The 19233-nt window shown below is 37.2% G+C and overlaps 1 protein-coding gene across 1 annotated transcript in view; it reads right to left on the reverse strand.

Moving 5' to 3' along the window:
- Window positions 1-19233, reverse strand: part of LOC141431131 (uncharacterized) — a 77844-nt gene that overhangs the window by 3768 nt on the left and 54843 nt on the right. Inside the window, exons 2-5 of the mRNA XM_074092143.1 lie at window positions 6939-7014; window positions 3803-4009; window positions 2254-3656; window positions 711-1538 (exon numbers count right to left, since the gene is read on the reverse strand). Coding sequence (XP_073948244.1) covers window positions 711-1538; window positions 2254-3656; window positions 3803-4009 — 2438 coding nt within the window. The 5' untranslated portion in view covers window positions 6939-7014. The remainder of the gene's footprint in view (window positions 1-710; window positions 1539-2253; window positions 3657-3802; window positions 4010-6938; window positions 7015-19233) is intronic.

The following is a 19233-nucleotide window of genomic DNA, read 5'->3' on the forward strand; positions in this document are numbered from 1 at the left end:
TTGTATTTACATTTTTTTTAGTGAAAGGCCCAGAGCTGCTTTTTACAAAAGTGCCCCGTTTAATGGAGCAGAGAGTTAAGTACAAAATATATCACTAACGAAATAAAAAACTTTACAATAACGAGAGAGTGAAATTGTAACAGTGCTTGAATTTCCGAAACGAATCACTTTTAGTCACGTAACGCGTTCCAGCGACTTCTCATCTCCCAATCAAGATACCTGATACACAGCAGATTTCTATCCACACATAGCTCAAGCAAAAAAATATTTGGAATTCCAAAGATCAGCTGTTTGAAGAATCTGAATCTCAAATATGGAGTCCGTGATTAGGACAATTATGAATTCATAGTCAACTGTAAATAATTATAATTTGGTTCAGTTACTCATGAGGCGTCGCAAGCTGCGGACGTGCCACGCTCTGATAACCACCACACACATTTCATTTCTACAACGGCACGAGTTATAAATAATGAATCATAATCAATAATAAACAAGGCGCATAATCCACTGGACTCGACTGAAGACTGAAATGTAATTAAACCCGCACAATCACTTCTCCGAGATGCGAGTATTAGAGTTAAATGAAATGTTAAACGAACTCGGACGAAAGTGGAGAAATTTTTGATGCGAGCTATTTATGTTAAGTTTATAAACTCATTCTTTAAATAATGACTAGGTATAATGTGTATTACGAAATAAAGCTTACTCACTTTGAACAGTCTTTACAGTTTTTACTTTTAGTGAGTAGTCTCGTCTTGGATGAGTCTTTCTTGGCGTCACCTTCGAAACAGTAACACTTGTTCTTGCAGTCTCCTTTCAGTGAGCAATAGCACCGATCCACGCAGCTCTCGGATTCACATTCAGAACAAGACACGTACCCGCTAGAACTGTTCCGATTTTGACATCCAAGTCGATTGCTTAGCGTCAGAAAATCCGAGTCTTCGGAAGTGGATGTCCTTTCTCCCGGCCTAGAGACTTTCCCATTTCGTTTGGATACGTGGACGATCTTATCGTTACGTTTCCGCTGTCGCATGGTCTGTCGCTTCGGTGGCGGTATAGGTGGTTCTTTTGGTCGAAACTGTCTTAAATCGTAGCTGGACGTAGACACTGAACTTTCCGATATAGGGTCTTTATTTGCAACGGTCTGCAGAGCAAACGATCCAATTTGGTGCTTGGTTTTTTCAATCTTAGGCAATTCTTTCCCAAAAGGTAACCTGAAAACCATTCGTAAACCATTGGCACCTTTAAAAATTTTTCTTCGCTTATTTTGGAATATGCTATTCCTTCTAAGGATTTTCTTTTTCTGTTTCTTCATTATTGCTTTACTGTGCTGGAATATTTCATCCTTCGTCAGTGTTACGGCTAACTTCAAAAGAAATTCTTTATAAATTGGCTTAAGATCGTTGAAAGACATTCCTTCTGCGTCTATTATGGCATTTAAAATCTCGTCCATTGAATGTAAATTCTCTTGAACTTTGAACTCATTGAAAAGTTCGTTGAATCCTAACGGGGAACCGCCTCCTTTTTTACCGTTGTTCCTGGAAAATAGAAAATTTATGCGTTATTATGAGATCGTTATCCAAGCGTCACAACAAAGTCGTGTAAATTCTCCCATTAAGTTACTATTCGTTAGCTTGTACGTAGCAATTAAAATTTGAAAAAAAAGATCAGGTGTTGAGTATACTGCACACTGGACCAGAGGAATGCAGCGGATGCGGTTGCGTTGGCACAATTACAAACATGCAAGATGTCTAAACACTTCACTGAACGCAATCTGCTGCCACCGCTTCGGTATTTCAATAATCAAATTATAAATAACTAGCTTTTGCCCACGACTTCGTCTAAGCAAAATTACAATTTGTGGTGAAGTTCTTGAGCTCTTTTATTACTGATAGCAAAAACCAGCAATGACTCATATGAAAATAACAGAATATTCAAAACTATCACCCTCATGATCATTTCATAAGTACACACAAGTTTATCGTTTCTTATTTCAAAAGCTTAAGTACCTAAGTCCCACACATATTTCCACTCTACCACCTCACCCACTTATGGGATGATTTTTGGGACAATTATCTAACCTATGCCCTTCTCCAAGTCTTAAACTACCTCTATGTCAAATTTCAACGAAATCAGGTTAAAGATTAAAGCATGAAGAGGCCAGAGACATACATTTATAATCTCAGTAAGTATAATAAGTAAATAAGAGTTGTCAATCAAGCGTCAATTCGATTTACTTTGAGTGAAACATACCTGTGTCCAATAGATTTATATCTTGTGAGTCCGCCAGCATTCAGAAAACTGCCAGAACGGGGTATCGCTACCTTTGTTAAGATATCACCGGATTCATTTAAAGATTTTCTACCACTTTGAGTTCTTCTTAGAGGTTCCTTTGAGTAATCCGGCGATTCATGTGGTTTCGTCGGTATGGGAGGTGGCAAATTCGGTGGTCTCTGAATATTTTTCCTTTTTTCTAACTGCCTAAACAATTCGATCTTCTCTGAGACTTTACTCCGAACTGATGACTCACTACTGCTCTGTAAAGGCATAGGGTTAGAAATCTTAATGTTAATGTTAGGACTTAGTGAATCTTTCGCCATCGACTTCTTTGACTCTTGAGTATCACTTCCACTCGTGTCGTGCTTTATGGAATCGAGTTTAGCTTTGACTTCTTCAACAGTTATTCTTTTTGGTTCGGCGGGGGAGATGGACGGAGGTGGTGAGGGCAATCGATAGCTTTCTCTTTCAGCAGCTAAAATTCTTCTCGTCCTTTCTAGTTTTGGTCTTTCGTGGAAGGACTCACTGGCTGAGAAACCATCCGGTCTGTCACTGTCACCACTCAAAGAAGAAGTGCTTTGCTTTTTCCGAGGCGGTCTGATAGGGGCATCATTTTGTGTTATACTACTCGCTACACTCATACAGCTAACGCCATTTCGATTTTTCAACTTTTTTAGGTCTCCACTGTGACCTTGTCGGCTCATGTGTGACATTAGTGATTTGTATAGCGTAGCCGCTATCACAATAGCGTCTTCAGACGACTGACATACAAACCCATGACACTCCAGTTGCTTAGCGACGCCGATCTTCCTCATCACAACAGCGAAAAGGGGAGAATGCGAATTTTCGTTGTGGGAGAGGATGTATTTCTTGTCGGAAGATTCTAAGGTTTTGAACAACGCGTGGCGGTCGATGTTGTCCGGGTCAGTGATGAGAGGTAGGAATGCGTAGCTTAGGTCATGGTTCTCTTTCTCTGACGGTTGGACGACGAATTTGACCGCGGACCATACGGCTATCGTCGGGAATGGGTTTAGCTGTTCGAGGTCACCTTTCTCTCCTTTGTATCTGACTTTGAGGCCGCTTTTTGAGATCTCTAACCGGCCTGTGATGTTACTTTTATGGCGATAGTTTCTTCTGTAGGCAAAGTAAAGGTCTCTGAGCGGCGTCTGGAGACCCGAGAGGCTGGTGACCTTGCTCTGGAGCGGCGTAGACCCAAGATAGTGAACGGTGAACACGTGAACACCAATACTCTCCACCGACTGCCGCGACTCGCCAGCCATATCCGCGAACATCCTTTCTATGCGATCCTGAACCGTGTTGTTGATCTTGTTGATTTTATTTTGGCAATAGCTTTCATCTTTGCTGTCTCGTGTTGGGACCTGCACAAACATACGTACGTTACCAAAAAGGAAGCGGTGCATGACGTTATAATAAACAGACATTTTTTTACTAACAAGACTGGTTAATGAAGCCGAGTGCTTGATAGTTTAATTATGCTTGGTTTTAGTTTTACTTTTTAATTTACCTTTGTGTCTGTGAGGTGAGCGGCGGGTGCGTACTGGGGCAGGCTGGCAACAGAACGGGCGTCGTCGAGCGCGAACAGTGCGTCGATCTTCTGCTTGTAGAGCGAGAGGGAGGAGACGGAGGGCGTGCGCGGGCGCCGCTCGCTCTCTTCGCGCGCGCCCAGGCGGAAGCCGCCGAGCCGCGCGCTCTCGCTGTCGCACGTCACCATCTGGAACAGAGAGGATAGCATGTCAACGTGGCAGGCAAATGGCGTGGTAAGCTGAGCCTACGTTGTATCATAATAATATCTGTCGCTAAGAACCGACAAGTTCGAATTTGCAGAGAAAATGTGCGAACATTAAAATGTTCCAACAAAATGTGCGAACATTTTAAAGTGTGCACAATTTATCTATGTGTGCGTGATTGCCTAGAATGACAGTGACCGGGGCTACCCGCCGTCTGGGGCTACCCGAATCTCCCCTACACTACATATATCATACAAATGAATGAAAGCGTAGGTACGCTTGTTTTATGGTATTAACAATTTAAATATGCATATTTTATTATTACTATTATTTAAATTATCAGGCAGGTAGTTGAAAGCAACTGATAGGTTCCTCGGTGTCTGTATCTAGCTGTTCCTTGGTCAAGTAGTCTTTGTACTATTTGTGTTGATCTTGCCGATTCTTAAGAGCGTTTATACCTGCTGAGCTGGTAACGTTGCATTTTTGTTAGTTTTTCTCGATTATTCCATAAAATTGAATGAAAATTAAAAATATGGTCTGATACAACTCTTCTTAATATATAAGTTAATGTATCTACTCCAATAATTATTCGTGATAGACTTTTATATTCTTTAAAAACGAAAAAACGTTCATTAATGATTTTATATACATAATATAATATATACCTTTAAACGAGCAATTTATATATAATAATATAATACTAAAATATGAATTACTGACACACTGACTCTGACGAGACTACTAGAAAGAGAGTCGTATCAGATATTTATGCACGCTTGTTGTGTCAGATATTGGTGCTGGTGACTGTACCACATACCGACGAGTATAAAAAATCAGTCAGTGTGTCAATATCTCGTCGGTATGTGGTACAGTCACCAACACCAATATCTGACACAACAAGCGTGCATAAATATTTGATACGACTCTCTTTCTAGTAGGGCCGGAAGGACGTGTCAGATATTTTTGCACGCTCCGCTGTGGCAGATATTAATGCTGGTGACTGTACCTACCTATAAAAACCGAAACACAACTGAAATTCTACAGCCCAAAAATTTAAAAGTCCGAGCTTGTAGAAACAATCAGAAAATTGACATGTACATGCCTGGTTATGCCTACTGATAAATCTTGCTCTACATTTTTCTATGTGTCGCATGGAAGAGATTGCTCGACAGCGGCAAATTTCCTCCATTTAACTGTTTTCTGTATTGCTTACTAACTATAAGGTAGTCATTATACCATTAACCAAATCTTGTCGTTGCCAATACCACATTTATAAACAAAACTTTACTATGTTTTATTCTGTGGTAATCAATAAAAGTCACTAATCAGCCAGGTGTTAAGGATTTATAGCAAAGCGTTCTGTAAGCAGCAACGCGTTCATTAACGCAATTCCGAATTAATTACGCGATAACCCACGTCTGCGCGTTGGTGGTAAAATGTTGAGCAAAATAATGTTTTAGACTATCGCGGTCATTACTAATTTTATGATCTAAATTCAGGTTTTGTTCCGCGTAGGTACTGTACTAACTCCTTGCTTACGTTCATTTAATACTGGCAGCATAGTTCCATTTTTGAATAATAATATTGAACGGACGCAAGGGTGTTAAACAGAAGACTTGTATCCGAGCTGCCAACGTAGCGAGTTGATGGGAAATACACATGAAAATAATATAAAGACGTGTTTTTAATTGAAGTAGGATATAGTTAGGATAGTGAACCGTCCGTCCACTACAGTACCTTGATTTTAGAGAAGTTCGATATTTCGGCACAGTTGCATGCGCCATGATCACAAGACGACTGTTGAGCAAAACTACCACTAAAGTTGAGTTATGTGACTATCAAAATTATGTGAGTCAGTGCCGTGCCCGGTATCAGAATAGAACGGACCTATCGCTTCTCATGGGTATCGTAAAACTCAGGGGGGGCTACTCCGAAATTCGAAAATCGAAGTTCGTGTTGTACCGTCCCTCTCACGTATTAATAATATAGCGTCAGTGGGACGGTACGATACAAACTTCGATTTTCAAGCACTAGTAAACAACAATACAATACAATACAAAGACTCTTTATTGTACACCAGAAATAGTAAGCGATACAGAAAACAGATACACAGAGAGAAAATTACAAGGTAAGGAATAGGCGGCCTACGAACACTACACTACAACACTAGTAAACAAACAACTATTCATCTATATTTGTTCTCTTCAGTCAGGCAGTCAGTAAAATATCAAAATCTCAAATTCCCCTCATTTTATTTGGAAAATAGTTTGGGCGGGGGGGGTCATTCTTTTGTTGGCCCAAGGCCTCCAGACCTCTAAATCCGGGCCTGGTAAAGCCTTAAGTGAGAGTAAGCAGCAACACTACAAATATAATAACCAACCACCATAGTTATCAGCTCTACTGTATGAAGGCAAGGGGAAGCCATCACACTATATTCCCAAGAAAGTTGTCATGAAGGTTCACTACTAACGACCACTCTATTAAGAGTGTAGTGTCTTAGACGAGATGTGACCATCGACAAGATCGCAAGTCTAATAAATTTAGAGCTCGGATTAGCAGCTCAAAAAGCTTGAAATATGCATGCAAATATGCATAATAAATGCTAGAAATTATTAATTAAAAAAATCTTTGGATTGGCGGTATACAAGTATGTTGACATAATTTAATAATTATTACATTTTAGCGTCGAAATCTATCGCAAATGACGACAGCAAGAGGCGGTAATCCGGTCTCTACTAATAATAATTGAAATAGTACTTAAGTACCTAATGTTAAAGAGCGTATTTCCTTTAAGAATTAAAATAAATCTCTGCATCACGAATTTATGAGCAATTAACTCGTAGGTAGTAGTTATTCTCCATTTATCTTATACTTTTGTGGGTAAGGGTATTTATACTCGTAGTAAAGACATACCTCTTCTGGGTCTGAAGGGCCTCGGGCCCCAGGACTCTTAGCATTTTGACACACGCTCGTCCGTTATCCGCAACACCTGGAATGAGACAAAATTTTATTAGACATAATGAAACACAACAGTAAATTATCTCGGTCTACATATTATGTCCCCCATATGTCCTACATATGTTATTACATTGCGGAAAGTTCAAGGCCGATCTGAGTGGAGAGCCTTAGGGGAGGCCTATGTCCAGCAGTGGACGTCTTTCGGCTGACATGATGATGATGATGACATATGTCCCCCCGCCATTGGTGTGTAGTGGGTCAATTCCAGCAGCAGCTGGTAATTTGCGCCTGCAGCAGCATGCCACCCTCCCGCAGCAGGGTAGGTCTTTTTCTGGTTTTTCTGTGCATCCATGTCTCAGTTTGTATTTACGATAGGGTAGGCAACACTGGCGCTGCCTACCCTAAAAGCCCTACAGGGCACATAATCCCAGAAGGAGAGGGCTTGGCGGATTTTATACTCCAACACACAGATACACACACACACACACACCTAATACATGAATAATCGAATCATGCACTAGGTAGGTACTATTCTACATTCCGGGTCGACAAATAGAATGGTACGGTTGGTTCCCTAACTTATGGATACTCTTATGTTAGGGCACCGACTGTACGTAGTGAAGCTCCCAAAACCTCGCCTAAAATATGAAGAGCAAATGACTAACTGCTGAAATCACACTTACAGAATTATTTGAATATCGTCACTGCAAACTACAAACGTATTTAGCCTTAAGACTACTGCACCCTCGTTTATTTTTTGGTTCACCTGCATTAGTCTTTAACGTACACGTGATGTGATGATCACTGAAAAAAAAGGATAGCCGAACTAGTTTGGCTGGTAACCAAAATAATGCTAATATTGCATCAGTGATTTTTTAAGACATCACCTAACTTTTAGTTATGTTAAAAGCAACAATTTCTTTTGTTACTGTTAGCAAATCTTTTTTTTTATGTGTGTGGTAAGCGCATAAGCTTAAATCGTCTCATCCTTTCTAGCTCCCGACACTATGACCGCAAACCATATGGGTGCATTGTCCTTCGCCCAGGCTTCTATGTCGTTGGCATGGTGTTCTTTTTAGGGTTCCGGAGCCGAAATGGCAAAAACGGAACACTTAATAGTTTCGCCATGTCTGTCTGTCTGTCTGTCTGTCCGTCCGTCCGCGGCTTTGCTCAGGGACTATCAATGCTAGAAAGCTGTAACTTTGCACGGATATATATGTAAACTATGCCGACAAAATGGTATAGTAAAAAATTGTAGAAAAATATTTTTTGTGTACCTCCCATAACGGCTAAGTTTGCTTGATAATTATTAGTAGTTTAAGAGTAAATAGCAGCCTAAGGTATAAAATATACCTAATCTTGGAAGATTCCGTATAAAATAAGAAAACCTTAGAAAAATATTACTTAATTTTTTCGTTATGGCTACTGAACCCTATTTTGAGCGTGTCCGACACGCTCTTGGCCGGTTTTTTTTTGTAGACAGTTTATTAGAATCAATAAAGCCGATATACGAGCCATTTTATACAATCATATATTCTTATTTTCTGAAATCTACCTAATCACAATGAATAAGACGTCATAAAATGGCTGAACTATGATATTTATTACGTACTTATTCAACACTCATAGCTACGCCATTTTTAAAAATCACCAAAAACTGAATCGACAAATTATGGAACCTGCTCACAATTTTTTTGTGAAATGCGACATGTACAGGAGAATATAGCTGGACATCCAGACAGACATACGAAAGCATTTTATGCCCAAACTGAAACGGAGATGCTCCGCACTCGCTTGGTCAATTTAAAGTCAATAAATAATTATAGATAATAAATAGTCCAAACATAGATCACTCTAATCTTTTGAACAAAAGAGACTAAATTTATAAATAATAATAATAATAATTTAATAATACTTATTTATGACTAGTTAAAAAAAACCAGTATCATATAATTATCTTGTTATATACCTATAAAACTTTGATCAAATTTTACTATGAACGAATATTTGAATTCTCTAAAAACACCGCAGCCTAAAATAAAATCCTCCAGAATGAATTAACAGTTAATTTTCCTTTAGAGTAAACAGTATTGTCTGTTTCATCAGCACGCAATTATGTAAATCTTCACGTAATATTTTACCGATTAATATTTTGCATACTAATCAAACGATTACTCGTGCTTAATGTGTCTGAGGCGTTATCTTAATCGATTTGAACCACCAAATTAAATAAATAACATACTGACAAGTTTAATTGAAACTATCAATTAGCTCGAATCGTCCAACACTGCAAGACATGCAAAGTGCTGACCTACCTTTTTTCAATCAAGACCTGTTGCAAATAAATTTGTAATCAAAATATTTTTTTGTTAAAAAAATATAAAAGCGTTTTTACTAATTATAAGTATAGGTAGGTAGTGCCACCATATCTGAAGTCACGCACACAAGAACATGTCGTGTAATGACAGCAGGATTTTGACATTTACTCATTAATTTAATTCATTCTCCTTTTTTACAATCAGTTATTTATGTAGCTGTGTGCATAATCTTTTTTTTCTACTCTTGTGGCACTATCTATACCTATATACACGGTGTTAATTAAATAACTGAAAACCTCAGACACCCAAAAATAGTTTTTCATTTTAAGTTAATTGATTGCATTTATTTTTGAATACCTTCATTATTGCAAAAGATTAGTGTGTGTTTGCTTAGTCAGTAATTCTACTTCATTTCTAACTCTACACTCATGATTTGTATTTGTCAGTTGCGCTTTGACGTTTTTAAAAGAAAATCACACAGTGGCAGCAAACCGGCCAGTATTAAATTATCGAAATAGTATGCATCCTCGCGAAAGTATTTAATTGGCGCCGGTTGCACACGTAACTTTTAGACTGGGCACAATAAAAGAGGGATTTAAAAACACAAACACAACCTAATTTAAAACATAATGTAATCGATTCTACTATCGATTCTGAGCAAACTACTTTCTGGTTTTTAGTTATTTAATTAACACCTTGTATATTTACTTGCAATATGTATGCCTTCAACTACATATTTAATAGACAATTCAATTAAATGTATTCAGATTAAAACGCAAATGTATTTTTGATAATTTCATTTTACTAATGAAACTTAAGTAGCTCTTTTTTTTCTTTCGACTAGTATACATTGCCCAGCTAAAAATCAGGCAGTGTTCGAATCACCTTAGATAAGAGGGGAATTACTAGACATGGTGTGCTTAGAACATTACGAGTATCTTTGCTTGCCATCAAGTGAATATGATCAACGCATGACAAAAAGCGGCTAGAGAGACACAGCAAGCATAGTGCGAGCAATAAAACTAAACGTAATGGTACCTAGATGTAATGTGAAATAAATAATTAATAAAGTGTTTTTAGCACGTCAATGAACGCCAGTTTTAATGGGCTTGGTGCTCAGTGTAAATCACAGATAACGCTTAAACGTTTACTTTACTATGCAAATGAAGGCATAACAAGCGAAAGCGAAAGTACCTTATCTGAATCAGCTTACATTGATGTAAATAAGAAGGAAATCACTTAGTATGTGATTAGATTAATTTACGTGTTTTGTGAGATTTTTAATCAGATTACGTGGTATTGTTACAATCTACTAACGAGGAAATAAATGTTTAAAGTAAACCACTGAATAATAGTTGTATTGTAACACGACTAATAAGTATGCAAGAAGGTCGTATACGTATAGGTAATATAACCCCAAGAAGGACGCAAGATTTGAAATTGATGAAAAACACATTTTTTTTTTCGTTATAATATATTTGTATGTAAAATCTTAAAATACATAAAATAGGGTTATTTGTGGAATAATACGTCAGGCAAATGTCCTCCTAGGCTTTGCTGGCACATACGCACTCTTTTGTCAAAATGTTCTATGACCATTTTGCATAGATGCGGCTGAATTTCTCCAATGCAGCGTCGAATTTCCTCTTTTAAAGCATTCATTGCCATTTGAACGGCTTGTTTTTGGACTACCAGTGGAATGAACATCATGAATTGATCCACTCTCCGTGAATTTTGCAACCACTCTGCTCACAGTTGATGAAGTCAAGTCAATATTCCGACCATATTTTGCACGGAATTTTCGAACCGTACACGCCAAACTTCTTTTGAAATATTGTTCAATAATAAAAACGCGTTGATCTTTCGTATAACCCGCCATTTTTACAAACCCTAAACATTCAGCTGTCAAATAGTTTCTTTTAGGGTTGCCAGCACTAAAATTCAAAAATGGCGGCAAATTGAAATCTTGCGTCCTTTTTGGGACACCCGATAATAATAATCTTTATCTCTTAGAATATGGTACTCGTACAAAAGATGGTCGTCTTGATTTTTTTTTATTCAACTGGATGGCAAACGAGCAAGTGGGTCTCCTGATGATAAGAGATCACCACCGCCCATAGACACCTGCAACACCAGGGGAATTGCAGATGCGTTGCCAACCTAGAGGCCTAAGATGGGATACCTCAAGTGCCAGTAATTTCACCGGCTGTCTTACTCTCCACGCCGAAACACAACAGTGCAGGCACTGCTGTTTCACGGCGAGCAAGATGGTGGTAGCAATCCGGGCGGACCTTGCACAAGGTCCTACCACCTGCCCTGATTACATCAAGTGCGTCAATATCCTGCCTCTATCGGCGTAGAAATGTTAGAATTAAGAACTTGATATACTTACATAAAATTAAATTGGGAACGTATCTGAATATCGAAAATTAATATATCTAATGTTAAAAAGTCGACGGTCAAAATATTGAAAGTAAGTTAGGTTAGGTTCTATATTTTGACCGTCGATATACTAAAGATATTTAAATTTTCGATATTCAGATACGAGCGCTCCGCAACAACACGAACACAGACAGCCCTGACTACGTCAGTGCGACATATTTACACATCGAAGGCTGAATGCGTAAACTCGATATTACTATACATCGTGCTGTCGGGTGTACGCATTCAACCGACAATAATAGGTACTTTTTCATGCGGAACCCGCCCTCCTCCGATAGTGAATTAGATATATCTATGTATTATACAGAATTTTTGATTTAAATGAAACTTTTATCTCGAATCGACACTCATGTGCAAACTAAACAGTAAGAATATCGATTTTAAGATACGAGATTTTTGTAATATGCGTAGTTCTAAAGTGCTTCATCCTAACTTATCAGTTTATTTGAATTTAAATAGGTACCTACTTAATTTAACTGAATAAAGTTGGCATCCTCAGAGCAGGAAGTGCATTGGGATAGGTTCAAAATTGACAGATTACTTCCGTCGTTTAGGTTTAATCATCTTTTTAGAAATTTTGATTTTTGTCTAACCAATTAAGGTTTTAATATATTCTAATTTTATGTCTAAAGACATCCTCCTTGGATTGTGGTTGTGTTGGGTCCTTTTAGTATTAGCTCATTAATAAATGACCACCGTGCCTAAATACCGGAACTTATAACATTACAATACTGCTGGTGTTCTTCAAAGTGAAAATTAGAAATTTAAGGCAATCTCCATATAAATAAATGCGTGTCGTAGAATTCGTGATCTGTATCACTCCGAATTACATCACGAGGTTGCGTCAGTTCTAATTCTAATGTTTTATATTGACACAAGCCTTATCTTTATGGAACTTAATTTGGTGTACGACTTAATTCATTCGCCGGTAACGCATATATGCGTTTTTCTTTCTGTGGTCACCGCTGTTACAATTAGCTTCATTCTGTATGTTGGGTACATAGTTTTATTTTATGTATTTTCTTTTACGCCAGGGGGTGCAAGTGCACCCCCTTGCACCCCTATCCCGGCGCACATATGTATTTGAACATCCACGTGTGTTTGTAGCACCTACAAAAAATCTAGGTACTTTTTGCATCCAATAGTCAGTTGATCGATTCATTACAAAAATTTGCTAGTGTAGTAGTCGAAAAAATTTAACGGAACAAAACATAGACGTGGTAATATTTCAAAATCATCTCACATCGTTTCAGACTCTGGGAAGGACTTAAGGAAAGCTTTGATCGAGAAAAATTGCATAGCTCTTGCGGAAAAGCGATAAACGTCTCCTTCGTACAAAAAGTCACGGACAACAGTTAATTAATTCACTTATTTTCCTTAATCATGCTTTAATCTATCACAGTCTTCATAAGATTGAAACGCCCGTATTTTTAGCGAGAAATGCAGGGCTACTACGAAATTCGAAAATCGAAGTTCGTATCGTACCATCCCTCTCACTTTCGTATTAAATAATATAAGTGTCGGCAGGACGGTTGGATACGAATTTCGATTTTCGAATTTCGTAGTAGCCCTACCGGTGACTCGCAACCAAAGTGGAAAAAGTCAGACAACGATTCGCCCATTCTAACTAAAAGCATTTTACATAAACATACTCTGTGGTATCGGTAAAGTTCATCACTATTAAAATATGTTGCCACATTTAAGTTGCCTAATTAAATAGGTACCCTACGCTTTAAAGCATCTTTTTGAAATCTATATTGCACATTACTTATCTATTAACTACACAAAAAAAACTAAAATCTTGTCTTAATTTAAGTGTAGCTGCAGTACGAATGTGCCTAAGTACCCTAAAGAAATACTTCAAAGTTTTCATAAAGTTAGTTAACAATCTCGCGGCAAATAATGTATAAATAATTTTCAATTTATAAAACATTTTTACGATCAGAATTGCGCAGTCATGTGCTCTAATGACTATTTGGATTAAAGCCTTAAAGTCTACTCGGTTAAGGTCATATTGAGTCACCTAATTACTTAGTCAAGAAATGCTCTTTTAGCACGGAGGAATGTGGCTTACTGTGACCTAAACATGTACAATCGCCATATGATTAACTAAAAAATCTTTGGATCAATAAAACACGAGAACGCAAAATTACTTAAGTTATTTGAATGAGAAATTAAGAGTTTTTTTTTCTTTTACAGTAATGAATGCTAGAACCATCAATGCTTAAGACTTTTAATATGAGTAATTAAGAGTTCAGCCTAGGGACCGATTTTTAAAATCTCGCCAATGAAAATACTTAGTGTTTAAAAATAGAGGAAATTTCTGATACATTTGAAATACAGTGAAGTTTTGAGAAATAAGACTCAAGAGAGCTGATGTGCTGCCTTACTAAGGGGAGACGGAGCAGTGACTCTGCCTTGCCAAACCCCAACCTCTAGCAACCCACCTGATTATAGTCTAGCAGACTGATTGCAGGTTTAAACAGGGAAAAAAAGAAAAAGTTTTGAGAAATAACGGTCTTATTCCATTTTTCAAGTAGCCGAGAGTTTCATTCTGGTGATAATTTCTGCAATTCACAGACTTCCAGCCCGTTTCACGAACCCCTGGACTTAGTTATTTTTGTTTGTGCTGTTTTTTCCAGCGAAGCGATGGCTAAGTGACTCAAGAATGGACCTATAAATAAACATGAAGATACTTCAAGGCTTGACAGACAGGTAGACCAGGTCTCTTGAGGCCACATCTATAATCTGCTGGCATATTTCTTGACTATCCCTATGAAATGAAACTAGTGACAGACAGTTGCTAACGTACAGATGTGCAAGTTGCAGAAAGTTTCCAAAAAATTGGGAAAGTTCTCGGAAATTTCTGGATTTTTTCACAAGAAATATAGGAAATCTAAATTTAAGAAACGGAAAGTTTCAATCTCAATACAAAATTGTGAGAAGTTTCCGAAATTTTTCCATATGAGAAATTCCGCAATTTTGGAAAGTTTCCTTTGGCACATCAGTAACGTCTATCAAATAATAGTAGAGCTTCTCTAATCTGTAATGAAGCGCCCTACCACCGCATTTACGCACATGGACAAATTTAGAAATACGGGTGGCATACACGTAAATATAATTGTTATTGGTCATTTACTTCCCCGTTAGACTCAGGCGGTTATTGTAACATTTGCTATCTAACTACTTAGTCATAATTAATCAACTGATTTAGTTGAGGGACACGTCATTTGAGCTTCAAGCTCCAACAATTAACATTTTCTTATGTCGCTCAGTCTATTTACTTACGCTTATTACGGAATCACCTGAATCGGAAAAGTTTCACTTTCAAAGCACTGAGATCAAAAGACTATTTCAAGTTATATCAAAGAAAAGAAAATATAAGAGTTCATCAATGCTCTGATGGCGACTAGACTTAATTCATTCTCATCATTTATTTCACAATGGATTGTTTCGGTTTCGTTATATTCCTAATTAGTCATTCTTACTTCGACATTTTCCCAACTGGTCATATTCCTAACTCGTCATATTCCTGATTCGTCATATTATTATTCAGTAAAATTTATCAGGAATATGACGAGTTAGAAATATGACCAGTTAGGAAGGTGTTGAATTAGGAATATGACGAATCCGGAACAAATCCTAGAAATATTTTAAAATATAATATTCGAATACGAAACGGTAAGATACATTCTTAACAATTTTAAACAAACAACCGTAACTCTTCCATTGCCCAATATGCTACCACCGCGACGAATTGCTCAACGGAACAATAAAATTATTAAAATATAGTATAAGTAGGTATGGGGGTTACTACCTACTAACACCTAAGTTTTAAAAAAATAAACCGGTTTGCAATACAACAGTTACAATCCCTTATGCAATAAGATTGAACATATTATGCTGTGTTTAGAATAATTACTAGGTGTTGTTACATACATGGAAATTATAAACTTTGATGGGTAAATTATTGGTTGGTAGCCTTATAAATTAAATGCTGGTTTATAGGATAAGCTGTGAATAAAATTGTAATAGAATAAACTTTCCGTGCATAACCGATGTACGCTGAGATTACAAATTGCAAATTGTTTTGGAACATATTCGCAAGCAGACTACACTATTAAAGACATTTGCGAAAGAAAAAGTACGACTAAGTACCTACATTTATAGGGTTCCGGAGCCAAAATGGCTAGTTTCGCCATGTCTGTCTGTCTGTCTGTCCGTCCGTCCGCGGCTTTGCTCGGGGACTATCAATGCTAGAAAGCTGTAATTTTGCACGGATATATATGTAAACTATGCCGACAAAATGGTACAATAAAAAAAAATATAGGGTACCCTATAGTATGGGGTATCTTTGGATAGGTCTTTTAAAACCATTAGGGGTTTGCTAAGACGATTTTTCGATTCATTGATTTTTTGCGAAATATTCAACTTTAAAGTACAAATTTTCATTAAAATCGAGCGTGTCCCCCCCCCTCTAAAATCTAAACCAGTGTGTGGAAAATTTTGAAAAACTTCAGGATGGTAGTAAGTATATCAAACTTTCAAGGAAAACCATAACCGCTAAGTTTGCTTGAGAATTATTAGTAGTTTTACTCTTAAATAGCAGCCTAAGGTATAAAATATACCTAAATTTGGAAGATTCCGTATAAAATACGAAATCCTTAGAAAAATATTACTTAATTTTTTCGTAATGGCTACGGAACCCTATTTTGGGCGTGTCCAACACGCTCTTGGCCGGTTTTTATTAAAACTTCCACATGTACGTACTTACAGACACTAATCCTTACTTTGGTACTTAATGTAGATAAGATACCTAAAGAAATTCTGCAGATCTACATAAACTGGACTTTATAACGCAATTCTTATTAATGATATCTGAAAAGCTATTATTAATTGTCATCTAGTTGTATAATTAGACGACCAGACGGCCTAGTGGTTAGAGAACCTGACTACGAAGCTTGAGGTCCCGGGTTCGATTCCGTGTCGGGGCAATATTTGTATGAAAAATACGAATGTTTGTTCTCGGGTCTTGGGTGTTTACTATGTATTTAAGTATGTATCTATCTATATAATTATATTTATACGTTGCTTAGTACCCATAACACAAGCTTTGCTAAGCTTACTTTGGGACTAGGTCAATTGGTGTTAATTGTCCCGTGATATTTATTTATTATTTATTTATCTTGTCCCTTACCTATATCTACTTGTGGGGCAAGATTGAGGTAAGTAGGACGAGCATAGTCAAATTGCACATTTTATTAGTCGATGTGCAATGTCAATTAACTATTGCCTTCACTAAAAATTCAACAAAGGACATAATGGAGATAGCAACTTAATGATAGTATTACCACATGAGTAATAACATAAGCAATCGATTGTTTGAAGCAATACTTGATGTTTATGATGCTATTAATTAAACGATAAATAATAGTACATTACTGTAAAGGCCGGGAAGTAGGGGGTGCTGGCCAAGCAGATATAGATGGAGAGGGATGCGAGGCCGGCAACCCCGCGATCCGGCCGAGGCGTGTATAGTGCTTTTCTCAAACATGACATGAAATAAGATAAAAAAAAACAAGAAATGAAGCTGGTGGGACGCTAGTCTCGTCGCCGTATTGTGTGGCTGCTGGCGCGGCGGCTGCAGGCGGTGGTGCTGGTGGCAGGCGCGCGCCGTGCCGCAGCGAGCGTCGAAAAAAAAGACATTGCAAGCACACAAGACAAGCATTGCCGGCCGAGGGCGGGAAATTTGTATGAAATCGTCGTCGATCCGCCGCTCCGTTTCGACGTGAAAGACGGACAAACATACAAACACACTTTCGTACTTATAGATCGTAAAAATGGATAATATAGGTTGGGTTAAGTTCATATTTCAAATATTACAGCCGCTATCATAATCATAACGTATATCGTAAGTATATCGTATATTGTACACATTATAACCTCAATGTCTGTCAATTGTGTTTGTTACTTATTTTGTACAATAAAGAGTTTACATACATAACGTAACGGTAAAGATGTTCAAAATACAAATGGCGAGTGCAGATGCGTATTCTTTTAGGTTAAATAAATCGTTTTATAATGCTATTTATGCTACTAAAGCCATATAGTACCTACTGGGTACCATTAGACTACAATTTTGTGCCGGTTGCGATTTAAAGAATATTAAGTAAATGATCCATACTAATATTATAAATGCGAAAGTAACTGTCTGTTACGCTTTCACGCAAAAACCGCTGAACGATTTGGATGAAATTTGGTACAGAGATAGAATAGACCATGGGAAAGAACATAGGCTATCTTTTATCGCGAAAAAAAAGGCTTTAAGGGTTGAAATAGAAAGTTTATATGGTGGAAGTTCGTCGCTGTTGGAAATAAAACTATGAAACTTGGCATTTAGGCACTTAATAAGAAATGTCGGTATGTGTTTAGCTTTTTTGAAAATTCGACCTGTGAGGGGATGAAATATGAAAGCTCATATGGAAGGTCGTCATTATCTAAGATAATCGATGTTTCTTTATGAAACTTGGTATTTGGGCACGTGATAAGAGATAAATAATTGTTCGAGCGTTTTTTTAAATTCTTCTTCTTAAAACCGGTTAAAATCGACTCGAACTCGCGCGTCAAGGGTTCCGTGCATAGGTATTTATGAATATCAAGTGTTAGCAGAGCCAAGCTCATAAGCAAAATGTACGCAATGTGGGGTCATTTTACATGGCTTATTAACATAGACAGTCAGACATGAAAAATTATGATTTTCAGATTTTTCTGACTTATTTTGCTATAAAATAAAATTTGCTATAAGAGCTTCCTTTATACAAAATTTCAAGTTTCTAGGACTGCCGAAAGTACCCTATAACTTTTTTTGAGTTTAGGTTTTAATTTCAACTCGATAAATACTCCGCACGTTTACGGATATAAAGGGTCTTGTCATCCTATAAGAGTTGAGGTACGAAAAAAAAACATTTGCGGAAATTTCGTGAAAATATGGGGATGAAAGTTCGTAAGGAATTCCAAACAATTTACTATAAGTATAGAAATATGTGTAGCAATGCTTAGTATGAATGCCGTCTTAATTATAATCCTACCTCCTAACTTACAATACAGGACGCAAGATGTCAAGAGCTCACTATGAAGAATTAGTCCTTTTGTGTTTGAATACTTATTTTTACCAAAGAATTTAGTTTAGATATATAGCAATGTATTAAAATAGGTTATTTTCAGTAAACCGTAGAAGTTTCTATGTGCTATTATTGGCAGAATAGTACCCTAAATAAATTAAATACTTTCCAAGTTACTATCCAACGAAGTCGCGGGCAAAAGCTAGTTATTAATAAAAAAAGATATCCGGGTTAATAATTATTATCGCGCAGCATAAAGGTCAAGATATTAAAATTATGTGAATTATTAGCTAGTAATTCGCATAATTAAATAATGTCAAGGTTTTGCATTTTTATAGACATGCTTAAATATTGTGTTTCTCGCGAAAT

Source organism: Choristoneura fumiferana, chromosome 9 (assembly GCF_025370935.1).
Source record: "Choristoneura fumiferana chromosome 9, NRCan_CFum_1, whole genome shotgun sequence".
Classification (NCBI taxonomy): Eukaryota; Metazoa; Arthropoda; class Insecta; order Lepidoptera; family Tortricidae; genus Choristoneura; species Choristoneura fumiferana.